General features: G+C 40.6%; 1 protein-coding gene across 1 annotated transcript in view; it reads right to left on the bottom strand.

Annotated features, from left to right (window-relative positions):
• PDE11A (phosphodiesterase 11A) overlaps nucleotides 1-19,589 on the bottom strand; it is a 419,647-nt gene that overhangs the window by 31,000 nt on the left and 369,058 nt on the right. The window contains exons 17-19 of the mRNA XM_055572117.1: nucleotides 15,665-15,728; nucleotides 8,734-8,808; nucleotides 3,035-3,118 (exon numbers count right to left, since the gene is read on the bottom strand). Coding sequence (XP_055428092.1) covers nucleotides 3,035-3,118; nucleotides 8,734-8,808; nucleotides 15,665-15,728 — 223 coding nt within the window. The remainder of the gene's footprint in view (nucleotides 1-3,034; nucleotides 3,119-8,733; nucleotides 8,809-15,664; nucleotides 15,729-19,589) is intronic.

The raw sequence follows: 19,589 nt of genomic DNA, 5'->3' as shown, positions 1-19,589 counted from the left end.
TGGGTTGCCATTTCCTTCTCCAATGCATGAAAGTGAAAAGTGAAAGTGAAGTCGCTCAGTCCTGTCCAAGTCTTCGAGACCCCATGGACTGCAGCCTACCAGGCTCCTCCATCCATGGGATTTTCTTCCCCATTAAAAAACCCAGACTGACCTTCCAGCAACAACCTGAATTCCTGCAGACATTTTGACATTTTACTAGCCTCACATTAGGGACCTTCCATGCTTGGTGAGTCATTTCCTCAAGATTTTGTGTCTTCATACTCAGTGTGAGTCCTCCCCACTGACTGATTCCATTTCCATTGCAGAGCATCAACAGTTAATGTGAGATTATCCAGTTAAATAATGAAAAACATCCAGGTGCTCAAGATGGGACAAAACAGGGATTCTCAAGGAGGGTAATTAAAGTCACTCTACAAGGTTTCAGTTTGAGGGCTTTTTGAAATGTTGATTTCAAAATTAGATCAATTTATATATTCATATAAATATGTATTCATATGACTATATAAACATATATTAATTGTCTATAAATTAATATATTATATATGCAAATCCTATATATATAATTTATAAATATTATAAAGAATTTATATGAAATCCATGAGGTTTTTAAAAAATAAGATGAAAAAAGAGCATGACTTTCATGCTTTGTTCACTGAGAAGATACAGCAGCAGGTATGAACATGAACTTTTATAAACAGCTTGTTCCACATTCCTCTTTAGATGCTATGACTTTCCCCACTTGGTTTATTAAGAAAAGATCATGGGTGAACATCCAACAGAGGTGAAATGAGGCAGCAGAAAGGCCACTACGGCAAAACCAAGGCCACAGATGAGTGGGACACAATCTGATTTGGTGGGAGTGTCGCTTGAACTTTCTATATGTCAGTTTCCTGTGAATAAAATTAGCAAGTGTATCTAATATCACAGCTAGGTAGTAAAGTAAAACATGTGAAAAATCAGGAATGATAGATAATCTGATGGGGTAATATTACCCCCTAAATTCTGGAAACTGCTATTTTCATTTTAAATTCAAAATAACTTACTTTTTAACCAGAAGATTTTAAAGTATTTAATGGGAAGTATAAATATAAGCCCAATTGATTGTGAACCAGCAATGAAACATTTAAATTAACATGGAAAAACACACAAGTCCTTTCCAGCATTTACGGTAACTAATCATGTAGGAAGGGTTGTGTAGAGTTGAAAGCTACTTTCATTCCAAAGTAGCTTTGCAGACTAACACCAAAAACTTATCAGCCATACAAAAACAACCTAAGCTTTACCCACAGTAAAAGGAATTTATTAATTGCAAAAAATTCATCTCATTTATTGCCTAAGAATGCACAGGAAAGTGAGTAAAATTAAAAAATAATTCAACATGGGTAGTCAAGGTCAATTTCGCAAAGCAAGATATACCTAACCCAACAGCTATAGGCCTTACACCTGGAAACCCAGCTTATTCAGAGATACCAGAGGAGTGAGGATGGCAGAAGTGGATGGGAGAAAAGAGAGGTGAAGATCTTATAATAATGTAGACATTATTCTTGATATTTCACCCAATCTTTCATTTTTAAATAAAAGAGCATTATGTCCCATGTATCACTAAAATAATTCATTTTAGATTCTTTTAAAGCTTTACTTCTCTGATTTTATGCTATCATGTACTTAATGGATAATATAAAACAAAAAAAATTACTTTTGTTGTTTATAGTCATTAAAAATTACATTTCCATCTTCAAGACAGTATTCTATGTTTTTTTATTTTTTAGGATAATGTGACAGGGCTCAGCAGTTCCTAAAAGTGCTGGAAATGAACTGGTAGATAAGCCTGAAACTTAATGGTTGTGAAGTCCTTAAAAAACAATACTGTGTTTTTAATGGAGTTAGAGTGAGAAATGAAGCCGTTTTGCTTTCCCTGCATGCGTTTCTCACTCCGAAGTCAAAAAAGCAGCTCAAGCTGATTGAGGTAGGTAGGGGGTAAAGAACTTACCAGATTTTTCACATGAAAGCAAATGCATAGAAGTAGGATTAAAAGCCAGTGTGCACTAAAGTGTGAGTGTTAACTGATGTCAGCTCTACTCCTACTCAGAGAGTGGAGTGTGAACATCCGGAGCTGGTGACACCGTCTCCTTGCCAGAAGCAGGGTCTCGAGCCCACACAGCAGAGCTGGAAACCACCTCACGCAGGGTTCAGCGGCTGCCGTTTGTCACGCATCTCAGACAGAGGCAGATATTTAAGATGGAAGAGGCTTTACAAAACCCTGTGGCCCAGGCCAGAGGGTCAAAGCAGAAAACTATGTTTCATGGAACTCTCAAGTCTCACATGATATTAATAAAAGAAAAATGGTAAAAAAAACTGAAAGAGATGTCCATGGTCAAATGTTTAAGAAACTCAGAATTAATCAAGGTTAAACGTGTTTCTTTCCTGAAGTCCTTTTCCAAGCCTTCAGTATTTTAATGTGCAGGAAAAGAAAGTGAAAGTGATAGTCAGTCAGTTGTGTCTGACTTTTTGTGACCCCATGGACTGTAGCCCGCCAGACTCCTCTGTCCATGGGATTCTCCAGGCAAGAATACTGGAGTGGGTTGCCAGTCCCTTCTCCAGGGGATCTTTCTAATCCAGGAATCGAACCCACGTCACCTGTGTTGCAGGCAGATTCTTTACTGTCTGAGCCACAGGGAAGCCCCAATTATTGGGCCTGAGACCTCTTTCTAATAAGATATTCACTAGGCTATGGATGGACACTTCTATTCCTTAGGGGCACAATTTGAGAAATACTGAGAGATAATATTACAATACCTGGTTTATAGATGAGGGAGCTGAGGCCCAAGGAGAACTCGGGTCTTTGGGTTCCGAGTACCCACTCTTTTCAGTGGACTGATCAGAAATCCGAGAAAAGATAAGCTGCAACCACCATTCCTGGCAACACACATACCCTGGGAGAGTGTCCTAAAACCAATGCTTCTGAAAACACAGTACATACACTTTTCCTTCCTGGTCCGGTGAAGATACACAGACCCTCTCGGATCATGATTACCTGATACAGAGGCATACAGATGCTATCAATCCACTCCAGTTGCAACCGAGGCAGCTCATCCTTCCGGTTCCGATCAAAAATAGCCTGGAATGGGGGAGGAGAGCCTTGCTTTATTACACCAGAGACTTTACGGGTGCTTTGTCAAACCCTTGGCCACAATGATCCGATTTTTACCAACTGAACACTTCACAAATCACAATCAACCTTTACACGTACTTTCTTTTCCTTTATCTGTGATGAGAAATAAGGTATTTTCACCTCTTTTTATGAGATTTGTAAGCGGATTTATTTGGACTTTATAGCATGCAACTCCTTGGGGCCAAAATCTGTCTTCAGATATAGGTAACTGCTACTAAATCAAGTCATCAGGTCACTGAGAACTGGGTACAAGTCAAAGGAAGGGGGAATGTTTTATTGCCACAAAATAGTGTAGGCTTTTATTTTTATAGTGAGAGAGTATGGAATAGATTGGAAAAGATCTTTAAAAGCAATGTCATTTTGAATAGGAACTATTTGTGTTAACTTTTCAGAGTGGGGACAATTCTGTGTGTTTTTCAATATGGTCCTGTCATTAACAAATTCCTAAATTTTTATCTATCACTGGATGGATAATTGGAGAAGGAAATGGCAACCCACTCCAGTATCTTGCCTGGAAAATCCCATGATCGGAGGAAACTGGTAGGGATGGATAATGGGGTAAGTACCTATTCTCTCCTCATTCCCAACCTTTAAACTTTATGATATTATAATGGTAGAAAATTTTTGAGAAAAAGAAGTGACATATTTCTGTTGGGCAGACACAAAAGGAGAGACACTCAGTTGTCACTGGATGGCTAAACTGGATTCCTTGGACAAACTCTGCCCAGTGTACTCCAGTGGGAATGTCCCTCCCTTTGTTCTTTTGCAAGGCATCACGCATTACAAGCGCTCGACTATCACATCCAGGGAGATCCAGACTGCCGTGCGCTTGCTGCTACCTGGGGAGCTGGCCAAGCACGCCGTGTCCGAGGGCACTAAGGCTGTCACCAGGTATACCAGCTCCAGGTAAATATAATATGCCTAGCCGCTGTTAAGGGAGAAGACAATGGCACCCCACTCCAGTACTCTTGCCTGGAAAATCCCATGGACGGAAGGCCGGGTGGGCTGTAGTCCGTGGGGTCGCTAAGAGTCGGACACGACTGAGCGACTTCACTTTCACTTATGTATATAAACTTTATTGCCAGAGGGTATATGTTCAGGTATAGATTCAACTTATCAATAAATTTTAAATACATACACATGAGATGTTTTGCCCAGATACAAATGAGATTGTCTTTAACTTAGATGATACCTACACAATGGCTATTACTGTAAAGCATTAAGCAGGAGTCATAACATTATTAAGTATGCTGCAGATTCCAGGTGTATATCAAATGTGTCACGGACATGACCAGCTCAGGGATAGGTAAAGGCTAATTCCTTTATTCTTAAAGAGTAAGGCCAGGGTCTAAGAAGCAACCCCGCTCCGCCTTACTGTCTTACAGTAGGTTTTGTCTTTCTTCTAAATAAAATAAATAACACCACATCATTTTGGTGTTCACATAGGTCATGAGGGCAGACTCGTGACATGTCTTTGGTCCATATATGTTGAAAAATCCTGCATCCTTTAGACTTAGGAACAAAGGTGAGACTGGGTGGGGCCCAAATCATTTACTGCTGAGGCTCACAAGAAGATATAAGGGTGCTGCTGAGGGAAGTATTGCCAAATTAGGGAGACAGTCACTGCCTCCCACTGGCCTCTCATCCTTGACTGCCGTGTGGAATGTAAATATCAGGAAGGAGGACTAGGCACTCCAAGCACACTGTGAAACGTGCTGGAGGAAGGGCTGGTTTCTGTGAACTATATGGATCTTGGTTCAGTATGTCCACGATTTAAAAACATTTAAATGTTTTAAAACCATTTAAAAAACATTATTCTGTTTTACCCTGTCTATAGTTCTCAATGTTATCTGAAATTTTCTTTTTTGTTTAATGACTCTTTCTGGTGCATAGGATACACTTTTTTTTTTTAATTCACTTTAAAAATATTCACAATTAGCTGTGCGACCATTACAACAGTCAATTTTAGAACATTTTTATTGTTCCAAGGGGAAAAACAAAATCACATACCAATTAGCAATCTCTCTTCATTCTTCCCCAAATTCCCTAATACTTAGGCAGTTCACAAAATCACTTTCTTCCTTTATAGATTTCTCTGTTCTGCAGACAAATGTCTGTTCACATTTTATGTTCATGGAATCATATGATATGTGGTCTTTTGTGATGTGTTTCTTTAACTTAGCATAATGTTTTCATGGTTTACTGTGTAAGCCCACATCACCACTTCATTTTTATTGCCAAATGATATTCCCTCATATAGATATACCATATTTTATTTATCCATTTATCAGTAGATGGACATTTGGGTTGTTTCGACCTTTTATTATGTAGAATGCTACTACATTCAAGTTTTATTGTGTGGATGGATGCTTTTGTTTCTCTTGGGGTTATAATTAGAGGTAGAGCTGCTTGCCACATGGTAACCCTAGTGTTTAATGTTTTGAGGAACTGCCAAACTGTTTCCAAAGCAGCTGCATCCTTTAAATTCCCACCAGCAATATACAAAGTTCCAATTTCTCCACATTCTTGCCAACTCTTGTTACTGTCTGTCTTTTTGATTATAGTCATCTTAGTGGGTGTGAAGTGGTATCTCACTGTGGTTTCGATTTGTATTTCCCTGATGACTAATGATTTTTATTCATGTGCTTATTGGCCACTTATATATATTCTTTAGAGAAATGTTTATTCATATCCTTTACCCATTAAAAAAATGTGTTGTCTTTCTGTTGTTGAGTTGCAATAGTTTTTATATATTATATATTTTATAAAACATTTTATACATTTATATAATAGTTTACATATATTGCAATATTTTATATATATCCCAGACCTTAGGCAGGCTTCCCTGGTGGCTCAGATGGTAAAGTGTCTGCCTGCAATGTGGGAGACCTGGGTTCGATCCCTGGGCCGGGAAGATCCCCTGGAAAAGGAAATGGCAACCCACTCCAGTACTCTTGCCTGGAAAATTCCATGGATGGAGGAGCCTGGTAGGCTACAGTCCATGGGATCGCAAAGAGTCAGACATGACTGAGCAACTTCACTGGTTAGACATTAGGCCCGTATCAAATATATGCTTTATAAACATTCTTTCCCATTCTGTGAGTTGTCTTTTCACTCTTTTGATAGTGTCCTTTGATACACAAAGTTTTTTATTTTGATGAAGTCCAATTTCTCTATTTTATCTTTTGTTTCTTATGCTTTTGGTATCATATCTAAAATATCATTGCTGAATCCAATCCAGAAGATTTATATCTTGTTTTTTTCCTAAGAGTTTGTAGTTTTAGCTCTAACATTTAGGTCTATGATGCATTTTGAGTTTATTTTAGGGTCTGGTGAAAGAGAAGGTCCATTTTCATCTGCATGTGATATTCCATTGTCCCAGCACCATTTGATACATAGATTATTTTTTCTTGATTGCATTATCTTGGCACCCTTGCCCAAAATCAGTGGGCCATATCTGTAAGGGGTCATTTCTGGACTAATCACTTCTCAACAAATGTTTGATGAGTGGAAGTGTGAGATACCACTTTGTCCTATGTTTTTCTTTACAAAATTTTGCATCTTGTAATTGATTCCAAGTGAAAATGTATTTAATGTCCGTATTTCCTGCCAGTTGACAAGGTTCTTGAGGGCAGGGAAGATGGTGCTGCCTCATGTCTCGATGCACTGCGTTCAGCCTAATGCTTAATACTTGAAGGTGGTCAAGCACGTTCTCTTAACCGACTCACTGCTTCCAGTATTAATCTGGATGAAGTTACTCTGTTGACCTTTAGGACTATGACACCTGAAAGGGCTCTTGGACAATTTTATCCCTAAATATCAAAGAATAATGGATACAGAAGGTGTCAGATCTGGGTGTGCACATTTCTAGACATTTCTGGAAAAGCACTAATGTGGAATACTCCTGTGACAGCAGCCAGGCCCCTCCCGAGGAGATGGTCTTCAGTATTCAGTATTAAGCAGGCCCCTACGGGGAGACAGTAGCACGTACGGCTATGTTTCCACCACAAAATTAATTTCATTTATGTCTCCAGAAAAGCCCTTACCTGACTCTACAAAAGTTCCTTAGTGCTGCGCCACTACACCTGCCAGCCCGTCAATGCTGGCAATTAACTCATATTTTTTCCATTTAATTAAATGACCTGTGGTATTGCTGCAGTGTAAGGCCTTCAGAGGAGGCCTTGGAAACAGTTTTTTAAAAGAGGAGACAAGCTTTTACTTGAAAACGGATATACTAATAGCTGGCAGAAATTCGCGTTGTACTACGTTTTACACATTAATTACGTATCCCAATTTAGCATCTTTATTTTAGAACCAAATTTGATGACACCACCAAAAAAGAACAAAGGAATGTTTTGAAAACAGTATAAACAGATATTGCTTTGGAAATTAAAATAATTGATGGGTGTGTTAACCTATGTAGTCTCCTGATCTATTATGGGTCAACAACAAATAAAGAATAGTCAAAATTAGTAAGTCTGAGTTCTGACTTCAAACAGGTGAAACTCTTCAAGCTAGGAGCTCTTCTGCTGCTTTTCCTTGTTTTCGAATGTCAGTAAAGGAAAATGTTTTAAAACTTGTATACCTGTGGTGGATTCATTTTGATATTTGGCAAAACTAATACAATTTTGTAAAGTTTAAAAATAAAAAAAAAATAAAAATAAATAAATAAATAAAAATAAAAATAAAACAAGCAATGACAAAAAAAAAAAAAACCAACTTGAAGATCTTACAAATATTCAAAACCTAGTTGATCTGAATCTTCATAAACAGACACTCTTGATAACTGACACATTCCTTGAGCTGCATTGAATCTTCTGTGCTCTGGCAGACTTTAGAATACTCTGGACCATTCTTGGATCATTGGGTGATATGTTTTGAGCTACTCTTTCATTAAGAATAAAGAGACTGCCCCCTCCTGTGGCTGGTGACTAGGGCATTTATATCTTTGTTTCCTGATGGGTAAAAACAGAATCATCCTTAGCCTAGGGTAAGCATTCTCAAATAGTAACTGAATGGTGGAATCCAATAAAAACAGCATTTCAATCAGCAGAACCTAGTTTCCCAGGTGCAACTTTTCATTTTGCAAAAAAAGAAACAGACTTGAAATGATTTGCTTTCAGAATTTGGAAAAGTTCAAAATTGGAAAGTAAAATCCAGAATATCCATTATTTACTGCACCTGCCTGTTTTAGCCCCTCAAGGCTGGACAGCTTGCCTTTAGGGTTTTGGTTTTTTTTTCCCTGTATTTCTGTTTCAACATAGCCACTGACTGCATATGAAGCACCAGCCCTGGGCTTTGAGTTATTCAAGTACTACTCTGCAATCCTCCCTTGTGCCTACTTCTCCCAGTGTGGGAACACGGGAAATGCTTGTTAAGTCATCAGCCCTCTTAACCAGGAACCTGGGAATAACTGTGTTTAGCATCTAAGTTTAATTAAAGTTTGAAACTTTCAAGAGTGCTTCCTTAAATTCATTCTCAGCCTTTCAAGGTGCAATCTGAAGTTATTTTGAAATGTCATTCGAAAGGGTAAATACATCATAAGAAAAGGACGATCTTACTGAAGGGGTGAGTTTCAGTTCTGCTCTCTCCCGATCACCTTGTTCAAAGAACTCACTGGTTACAAGTTCAGCCACCTGAAACACAAAAATATTTTAATTAATGGGCATATGTAATTCATCATGAGACGTAGAAGTTATTTCTGGCTTATGTCTATGGCAGTTGCCTTCAAGACAGACTATCATTTGAAAAGCTTATGAGGAAGTTCATTAACCTTTTGTGTTTGAAAGTATGACAGGATTTAATCAATGAACCTGGTTTCCTTTTACTCAGATCTTGTGCATTGTATTTTTATTTATTGAAATAGAGTTGAAGTACAGTTGCAATCCTTAGACACATGCCAACAGACAATCTCTGAGAGTAGAGCTTACATATTCAGATGAGGCATGGATATGTAACCTTCAAGGGAGGGAATGTTCTTATCCAGAAAAATGAAGCAAATAATAACCTAATAATAATTGACATTATAACAGTTTATCATACTGTATTTGTAATAATAATTCAGCCAACGTTTGGTTGTTTCTGTGCAGATTTTTTCACTTTGTTGCACACATATTTTAGCCTGGCTACAGTCTGCCATCACAGAAACTTTTTAACCGCATCCCCCTACCAGTATTTGTGTGCACTCTGGAAGGGTTAACCCCAGGCCCACCCTTTGCTTCCCACTGTAGCAATCAGTCAAGGGGCAGGACTAATGCCAGATTCATTGCTCATACCAGACTTTTCTGGTATTTTTTTGGAAAATAATTATTTATTTATTTTTGGCTGCACTGGGTCATGGTTGCTGCTTGTGGGCTGCTAGGTGTGGGGAGCAGGGGCTCCTCTTCATTGCAGTGTGTGGACTTCTAGCTGCAGGGGCTTCTCTTGTTGTGGAGCACAGGCTCTAGGTGAAAGGTCTTCAGTGGTTGCACAGGCTTAGTTGCTCAGCAGCATGTGGAATCTTCCCGAACCAGGGATCCAACCCATGTCCCCTGCACTGGCAGGTAGATTCTTATCCACTGTACCACCAGGAAAGCCCTATAGTATGTTATGATATGACTTGAAGAATGTGATTCGGTTTTAGGCTGTCTCCATCCACATAGTAAATAACTGTTTATTTATGGTGGGTTCTAGTTGTTAACAAGCACAATGGAATGGCTGTTCTACTGTAAACCACACAGATATTTCCAAAGTAAGAACATATATTTTTCTACTTTTCATCTATTCACATGGATGATCAGAAGATACTGATCACGGACAGGCTTACAGAGATTTTTCCCCCCCCAAGTCCTGTGCTTCTATCAATAGGTTTTTGGGAAGAACACTGATACAACAGTTAAGGGCTGACCGGATATTTTCAACAACACCGTGGTGAACATCTGGGAAATCTCTGAGATGAACTAGCTGGATTTACAAAACGTTGAAAGAACAGAAAACAAATTCCAGACAGCTTGATGGCGAGAAGATCTGATTTCCAGGCTAATTCCAGGCTCTTATAAAGATGAGGTTCTTAGGTCTGGCAAAGGTTAGAGTGGCTTAATTTTGGTCAAGAGCAGAGAATCAAGATCATTTACCTAAATATATCTCTCAAAAGATTTTATCAACCATAAATGGTAGCCATTGATAAAACAAAAAGAATATGTAATACACACACACATCCGAGAGTGGCAAGTATAAAGTCATTTATTAACAAATAAAATGGCCAGCACAGATTTTAAACATTTAAAAAATTCAATAGCATAAAACTAGGTGGAACTGACTGAATCTTCCTAGGATTCCGGTTCACTTCTCTCCAGTCTCTGCCACTGCCTTTCACATTAGCACTCCAAGCCTCTCCTGCTGCTCTCTGGCCTTCCTTTAGAGAAGAAATGGCCCTCTAAGGACCTTGCCTTGCTATTCAGTTTCCAGAACTCTCCCTCGGACTCCTCTGAGGTGGATCTTTTGCACTAAAGAATGTACGTGTATATAACAGGTCACCCCGAGGTGGAGTCCTGAAGAGGTCAGTAGTCCCAGGAAAGCAAAGAAATTAAAACAAAATCCTTGTATTGAGCTTTCTAAAGTGGTCTTGGGTATCTCCCCTGAGCTTCTTTCACAGCTCAACTTCTACCACTGTTTCATTTGTACTTAAAAACCCAAGCAGGCCTATTAAGTGGCTCCTGATTGAATTTTTTATTAAAGAAGGAAATTGAGATGCTAATCAGGCCTTGGGGGATGACTGGGGAAACCCACATGCTCAGAGTCCTACGTGCAAGGAAGGCAAAGTGAAAGAGACTCCAGTGAAAAAATGTTTTCAACGGGAATTAAAAAAAAAAATCAGCATCCAGGAAATTGGAAATATATTTCTATTTTTAAAAGAAGTTTCTATTGTTTATGTCCAACTGTTTCCTAACATCCTACTAGAAGTGAGTAAGTTTTTGAAAATATTTAACTCATTCAATTTGGAGACAAAAGTGAGATCTTTTGAGTTGTGACAAGATTTCTGATGGAAACATTTAGAAAAACAGGGTTTTATGTTTTATTTCCCTGACCTCATGAGTTTCTGCATCAGTGAGCAGACGTTCAAATCTTGAAAATAAAATAATATTTATATCAGTGACCAAGAAGACCACCTACAAGTGGCCACTGGGCCTCTTCATTCTACAATCTCAATGCAGTAACTTTTTTCCTTTCAAGTACTTTGTCACTTTCTGACTCCCAGCTGGGCTGCTGCTCCTTTATCTGTGACATGCATTTCACTGGGGTCCTGACGGCCCTGGCACAGCATCCCTCATCCATCCCCTTTCTAATCTTCTCTATTATCCTCGGTCCTCCTAACTTTTTCCTACTCTCCACCACCTTCCACCCCTATCATAGAGGCCACTCCCCATAGTACCTGGAAAAGTCACCTACATCTTCTCTGCGGTATATTCCCACACTTTATTTTAAAGGAGGCCATCCCACATGAGGGAGGGAAAGGTGGGCACAGATGAAGAAATAAGCTACGCGACCAGCAAATTCTCTGCAATAACCTGCTTTTTAACTTCAAGCATGTGCACGTGCTTAGTTGCTCAGTCGTTTCTGACTCTTTGCGACCCCATGGACTGTAGCCCACCAGGTTCCTCTGTTCATGGGATTCTCCAGGCAAGGATACTGGAGTGGGTAGCCATTCTCTTCTCCAGGGGCTCTTCCTGACAAGGGGATTGAATCCAGTCTCCAGCATTGTCAGTTCAGTTCAGTTCATTTGCTCAGTCATGTCTGACTCTTTGCGACCCCGTGGACTGCATTACGCCAGGCTTCCCTGTCCATCACCAACTCCTGGGGCTTTCTCAAACTCATGTCCATCGAGTCGGTGATGCCATCCAACCATCTCATCCTCTGTCGTCCCCTTCTCCTCCTGCCCTCAATCTTTCCCAGCATCAGGGTCTTTTCCAATGAATCAGCTCTTTGTATCAGGTGGCCAAAGTATTGGAGTTTCAGCTTCAGCATCAGTCCTTCCAATAAATATTCAGGACTGATTTCCTTTAGGATAGACTGGTTGGATCTCCTTGCAGTCCAAGGGACTGTCAAGAGTCTTCTCCAACACCACAGTTCAAAAGCATCAATTCTTTACTGCTCAGCTTTCTTTATAGTTCAACTCTCACATCCAAACATGACTACTAGAAAAACCATAGCTTTGACTAGACGGACCTTTATTGGCATTGTTGGTGGATTCTTAATTGTCTGAACCACTTCAATCATGTCACGCTAAAGTGAAAACCAAGACTCAGTTGGAAGAGAGTCTATTTATTGGAGGAGAGTCTGTAGGAAAACAGCACCACCTGCACCAAGCTGTGATGTGAGCAAGATAAAAACTTTCATTTGTGTTCAGCAACTGAATTTGAGAATATATTTGTTACTGCAGTCAAGCCTAGCTTAGCCTTGACTAACACAAAAATTGGTATGGAAGCGAGGTACTGCTATTCAACAGAAAGGAAGGAAGGAAAAGAAAGAAAGGAAAAAACCCTAAAATATGTGGCTTGAGAGTCAGGTATAAAAAAGTGAGGAAATGGTTGTTAGAAGCTATAGGGATGATGATCCATCTTACCTGGTGGCAAAATAGTTTGTATAGTTCTCATGGAAATAAAGCAAATACTGTATCTAGAACTTACAGCCTTAGGGGAAGAGATTGAAAAAGAAAGTTAATAGCACGTGATGGCTGCTATTGACTGTTTTGCTCGGTATTATAAGAAGTGAGCTCAGAAAAGGGTTGGCAGGTGTATAATCAGAAATGAAAGGGAACAGAGAAAGTCATAAATTCTGGGCCTTATAGGGATAGAATATGAAGCTGCTTCTTAACCCCAAACTGTGAAAGTAAAAATTGAGATACATTTTGAATGACAAAGATCTCAAGACTTACTTAGCCTCACAACAAGAATGAAATAGAAGGTGTGGCCAGTGACACGCAGTTAAAAACTCTGAATGAATTAGGGGACACACACAACATCCTTTCAATTAGACAAAATGGCCCAGAGAAATAATTTTTGACTACATGGTTTTCTCACTGGTGCCAAATACTGGGCACCAAATACTAGGGATTAACTGTCAAGAAAGAAACAAAGATGTACGTGTGCTTTATTTCCTTGTTCCTGGATGTAAGGAAGCAAAGAAATACAGGAGATCTAAGAAGTGTGTATAGTATCTAACTGTGGAAACGATTATTAGCAAATGGAAATGACTGGGATCAAAGACCTGAGAAGGTGACTAAATGTTTAAGAGGCTTTTGGTGCTAAATCCCCCTCACAAGCCTGTGACTATCTAAAACTTAAACCCTGGGCACTCGACCTTCTTTACAGGGGAAGTAGGCTGAGAGAGTTTGACCTCTGAATCTCACCAAGGAGGACGGTGAAAAAGGAATGATTTCCCAGGATGGATCTAAAAACCATAGAAAATATCAAATTGGGGAGCATCTCCCTGAGAATCAGGGCCCTCGCAGAGGACGCCGCATGGAGTTGGGAGTGTCATATGAGAGTTTTGTGGCATGGGTGTGTGCTATGTGCTGCATTTTGGGTGTGTGTGAGCCTCTGGTTTACATCCAGACGTGCTGTAGGGGTGTGCACGTATCACCCAGAGATCCTGGACTTTGAACTTAATCCCTTGACCGATGGGCTGTTTGGGTCATCTCCCTTGGAGGGGAGGATGAGTATATTTTGCTCGTAGGAAGGAGAGTGAACCACATTTTTGGTGATTAGAAGGGCAAACTGTGGGAGTTATGTTTCCACCAACTCTTCCTGGCTTTCTACTTTCTGGGCACTGGGAAGGATGGCATTTCCTGTCTGGACAGGGTCTTGTGACAAGTTCTGGCCAATGAATTGCTGGGGGAATGACATTTTAAATTCCAGTGAAAAACCCACCCAGGGCCCCTGCTGGAATGATCCAGACAGTGGCTGCTCCTTCGGCCCCAGTCCAGTGTGAGGACAGAGGCGCCAGCCAACCCCGGGGGCACATGCCTCCAGGAGATTTGTTGGTTTTAGCCACTGAGATCTTGAGCTTAGTGGTAACACAGCCCATTCTGCCAACACACTTGCCTCATTTAAAAAGGCTAACGGGTGCCTTCTATGTAAGAAAGCATAAAACACTGTTAAGAAGGAAAGACTTTGGAACTTAATCTGCTAGGACTTGAATTCCTAGCTATGCAACTTACACTTGTATGACCTCAGACTACGTATCCTTTCTAAGCCTCATTTCTCCCATTGGTGAAATAGGAATAATCACTGTATTAGTTTCCTAGGGCTGCCAGAAACTACCGCAGACATGGTGGTTTAAAGCAACAGAAATGACGTCTCTCATAGTTCTGGAGGGCAGGAGTTCAATATCAGTTCACTGGGCAGAAATTAAGGTGTTGGCAGGGCCAGGGTCCCCCAGAGTCTCGAGGAGAGGATCTGTCCTTTGCCTCTTCCAGTGTCTGTGGCTGCCAGCACCCTCCTTCCTGGGGCCACATCACTCCAGTCTCCGCCTTGTCTTTTTCTTGCCTTCTCCTCTTGTGAATGTGCCATCCCCGTGCCTCTCTCTTCTAAGGACACTTGTGACTGAATTGAGGGCCTTCTTGAATAATCCAGATGATGATAGTGATGGTCCTTAACATAATCACATCTGCAAAGACCCTTTTTCCTTCTAAGGTAACACTTACAGGTTCCAGGGATTAGGACCCGATGGCTTTGGGCTGCTGTTATGCAGCCCCTACAGTAACAATACCCACCTCAGAGGATTTAATGATGTAACACTTACAAAGCAGACATTTAACAGTTATTCAGTCAATAAATATTAGTTTTTATTGTTATGTGAATGTATCTTATTTCCCCTCAAATGTCAAGTCTTAACAAGTTACTGCTTTAGACCCCACAGCCCACCCAGGAGGTGCCTCATAAAACGGAAAGAGCTATTAAATTAATGAAATTTTAAGCTGGGTAGTTATGAGATTAAAAACTATTCTTGCTCTAGAACTAACACTTTTGATCAGTGAAACCAGTAAATGCATTAAATTTTTGGTACAAATTAAATTAGATACCTCATATTTTGGCCAAAGAGCCCTCTGATTTCTAAATAGGCTTTAAAAAAAAAAAAATCAAATTTCCTTTTTACCTCCTTGTTTTTTTTTAACCAGATGTGAAAAATTGGACCTTGTACTAAAATATGGTTACTTATTCAAAAACACTACTTTTGAAACTCCTGCCTTAAGAAATGGCCAAAGTGTTATTTGGATTTAGTGTGTTAAAAGAAAAAAATCTTACAGAGTCAGAAATATTAGTTCTCAGTGGAAGCATGATAAAGAAAGGCTGGGCAATAAACTATGTCGCCCCTCAGCCTCCTGCTATTTTTTACACCACGTTAATACTGATGCAAATTGACTCGGGTTTCAGTGCCTGGCAGACAGGGCTCTGGGAATACTGTCCCCCCCAGTCCCCCCTCGGTTGAGCCCTGCCATTAATCACCACTCGCCTGTCTCGAGATCTCCCACGGTTTGGTCACGGCTCCAAGGTCACAGGCTGTCATTAACATTGATCTGAAAAACAGAACCAAACAAAACAGCCTGAATAATCTTTTGTTGCATTCCTAAACAAACCCGTCCTAGATACATAAATAAATAAAATGGGACCGAGGCCAGCTCACATCTTCTTTACCTCCACAAGGGAAGCACTGTTTATAGTCCCATGTTTAAATCTCCATCGTGCAACCACACTGCTTCGGAGGACAAAGCTCACACTCCCTCTCGGCGGCCCTTTTGTTTTGTCTGCGGTAGATCAAGGAAAGCCAAGCCCTGCTTTCTCCGTACCTGAACCAAGCAAGTTCTGCTGAAAATAATTTGTAATGGACGATGCTTTTTATTTTTAACACTCAGCAAGGGAATCAGTATATAATACTACCATAGCTGGTGAACCTGTTTACCAAAATATCACTGATGGATGGGGACGGAAGAAAACCCACAGCAAAAGGCAAACAGCCTGCCCTGTTAGGGGCTCCGGCATTTTTATCGGCTCCACAGAGCTAATATTTACGAGGGAGAGACTCACGGTTTCACTCCAGTTTACTACCTGGCTACAACCCTGTTTTACAAGCGTTACGAAGAAGAAACATATTCAGCCACAGCTTTTATTAATTTAAGCACATAAGAAAATACAGGCAAGATCCAAATCAGATCTTTGAGGGGCAGATTTGTATTGGTTTATCTAGAATAGACACTGAACCCTGGATATAAAAAACACGGGGAACCCCAGTTTCAAAACTTAAAATGTACGTGAGAATATTAACATAAGCTATCATGCAAACCATGAAAAACAGTGTACAATTCAGCCCTAAACAGACTACCTTTAAGGAAGAATAAAGAATCGGCAGACAAGGGTCTCCAAGAAACCAAGACAAGGGTTAAAAGGAGAAAGAAAGAAACAGACACCATCACCTGGAGAATTCTAGAGAGAGAGGCTCTGACAACGTAAGCTGCAGCTCTGGAGCTCCTAACTGGGTGTGTTGGGAAGGGAGAAAACCAGGCACACTCTTTGTCCCAAATCTCTCTTTGTATTAAAGCTAGCTGCATGTGATGAGAAGTAGTGAAGGATCTGGGCTGGGGAACCACATCTTGGCTCACTCCTTTTGGAAGAAAGGGGTGTGTTGTTAAAGGTCAGAGGGCTGTCCTGACGTCAGGTGTTAACATTTCATACCCTGCTGGGTTTGAACGCCTTAGAAACACGTCTGCTTCCCAGATGGCAGAGCATGCCTGGACGGTAGTGAGAGGTTTGTGTCACTTCCCCAGGAAACTACTCCAGGGAGCAAGGCAGACCGGCAGATAACAATAGGTCTTTCAAAGAGCACTCAGGCAGCACCAGTTAGGAGCAGCGCTCTCGGAGTCAGACAGCATCTAACTCCAAACACTCCCAAGCTAAGACCTGTGCAGAGAGACACATCAGCCTATTCTTCATCTTTGGTCTTCTGTGACAAGCGCTTCCGCAGTCCTCGCCATGTGCCTGCCTCTCTACTAAGCACTGTACCAACTACCTACTAACTAACCACTAAGTAAATGACTCCTCATCACAGAGTGCTATTATTTCTAGTTTCCAGAGAGGTCAATGGAAGTGTGGAGGGATTAAGAAACTTTCCCAAAGGAAGGAAAGGATTCAGGATTCCGTGCTTATCACAAAGCTGCCGCACCCCTCTTGTTCTACTCCAGTGCTTTTCATTTTAGGACCATTTTAGGACCCTCTGCTGGGACCAGAAAGGGACAAAACTGTAGGTAATGTGTTGGACTTTGTATTCTCTCTCCCAGACAGGAAATAAAATCTCTGTGAGCTTGCCTACTTGTCCCATAGTTGATCATTACTTAAGTCTCATCTACTCAATAATTTGAAGCTTACTTCTCAAATTCATGTCAACATTAATCAGTCAATCAAATTTTTTGAGTATCAGCAAGGTGCTCCGATGATGAGAATCCTAATAGCTACCATTTACTGAATGGGGCTTCCCCACTGGTTCAGTGGTCAAGACTCCATCTGCAGTGCAGGAGCTGCAGGAGACCCAGGTTCAATCTCTGGGTCAGGAAGACCCCCTGGAGGAGGGCATGGCAACCACTCCAGTATTCTTGCCTGGAGGATCCCATGGACAAAGGAACCTGGTGGGCTTCAGTCCATAAGGTTGCAAAGAGTTGGACACAACTGAGTGACTTAGCACACACTCATTGAACAGGCATTAAAGAGTGATTTATATCATCTCTATATGAGGTAGAGATACCATTATTATCTCCATTTTACAAAGCAGAGAATGTTTTGCCTTCCTGGATGGGGAGGAGTGGGGGGAGGTGGTTAGGTACCTTGCCTGAGCTTACATCACTCGGATCACATCACTCAGTCACATCACTAGCGGGTATCAAAACTAGTGCTGGGATCCGAACAGTCTGACAGAACATCTCTACTTTCAGTGAATACAGTGGGGCCAGAAAGTCTGTATGGAGAAAGGAGACAGAATAAAGGCTTGGGAGGAGGATGGCAGATGTCGAAAACCTTTATCCAATTGCTGTAGGCAGTCAAGTAAGGTCCGGGGCTCAATTAAAGAGGCACCTGGCCAAAGCTTCAAGGAGAGGACTTTAATACCTCTTATTAATTAAGAGATATTAATAGATGTGGGAATAGTTTAAAGAAGGAGAGAGCAGAAGCAGGGAGACTGGTAGAAAGTGTAACTAAAAAGGGCATAAAACCAAGAAATGCGGGGATGGAAAGGCAAGGATAAGCGTGAGCACTTACAAGGGAAGAATGGAAGGAGGCGAATGGGCAGTTTTATCTTATTTTTTAGAGTTAGTCTCTGTACTTAAAAGGCCATCTCTGGAATAAGAGAGGAGGGAGGGAGCTTGCAGCAACTGTTGGTGTCTTGACGTCTGCATAACTCTAATCTGATTTACAGTTAGATGGCGCAATCTGCTTAGTGCAACTGCAGGAATGAAGGTCAGGAATGTCCGCCATGGGGTCAGAAGAGGCCATGTGACCCTAGAGTGTCTGAGACTCCCAGTGGCTCACTGCTACCATGACTCTCCTCTAGTTGCCAAAATTACCTCAATAATTATCTTGAGATAATCATAACTTTCTTGATTTGTTCTCTAGTTTTAAAAGCATTTGCAACTAAAAAGAGAAATATTTGGGGGGATAAATTGGGAGACTGGGATTGACATATACACAGTACTATATATAAAACAGATAACTAATATGGACCTACTGTATAGCATAGGTAATCGACTCAATACTCTGTCATGATGTATATGAGAAAAGAATCTAAAAAAGAGTGCATATATGTATATGTGTGTGTGTGTGTATATATATATATATAACACTGATTCACTTTGCTGTTATACCTGAAACTAACACAACATTGTAAATCGCAGCAACATTGTAAATACAGTAAATTTAAAAATTACTATACAGTAATTTTTTAAAAAAAGGAATACATTTTAATTTAAAAGATTTTTTCAATTCAGTAAAAGATCACATGTATGAACTGCATTTTATGCTTACCAAACAAAAAGATGACACCGTGCAGTCGACAGTCTGTCTCACTGCTTTAAATTTTACGCACAAATACAGATCCCAAAAGGCCAACATAAGATGACAGTACGGAGGTAACTTCAGTTCTGTTTAGCTTTACCACCACCGCGCTACCATTGTTTATTCTGAATATACTGCTTGAAAGCAGAAAGGTGACATCCCCAGAGGTTGGAGCATTGCATGTGGAGTGAGGCCAAAAGGTTCTGCACCCTAAGGAACTTACTCTTGAAAGTGCATCCCGAGCCCACCTGTGTTAGGGCTGACAGGAAAACTGGGTGTTTGGGGAATTAAATTACATGTGTACAATCCATACACAATGAAAGGATGAGTAATACTGTGTTAAT

Source organism: Bubalus kerabau, chromosome 3 (assembly GCF_029407905.1).
Source record: "Bubalus kerabau isolate K-KA32 ecotype Philippines breed swamp buffalo chromosome 3, PCC_UOA_SB_1v2, whole genome shotgun sequence".
NCBI lineage: Eukaryota > Metazoa > Chordata > Mammalia > Artiodactyla > Bovidae > Bubalus > Bubalus kerabau.
Note: the sequence above shows the minus strand (reverse complement) of the source record. Positions and strands in the feature narration are given on the sequence as shown.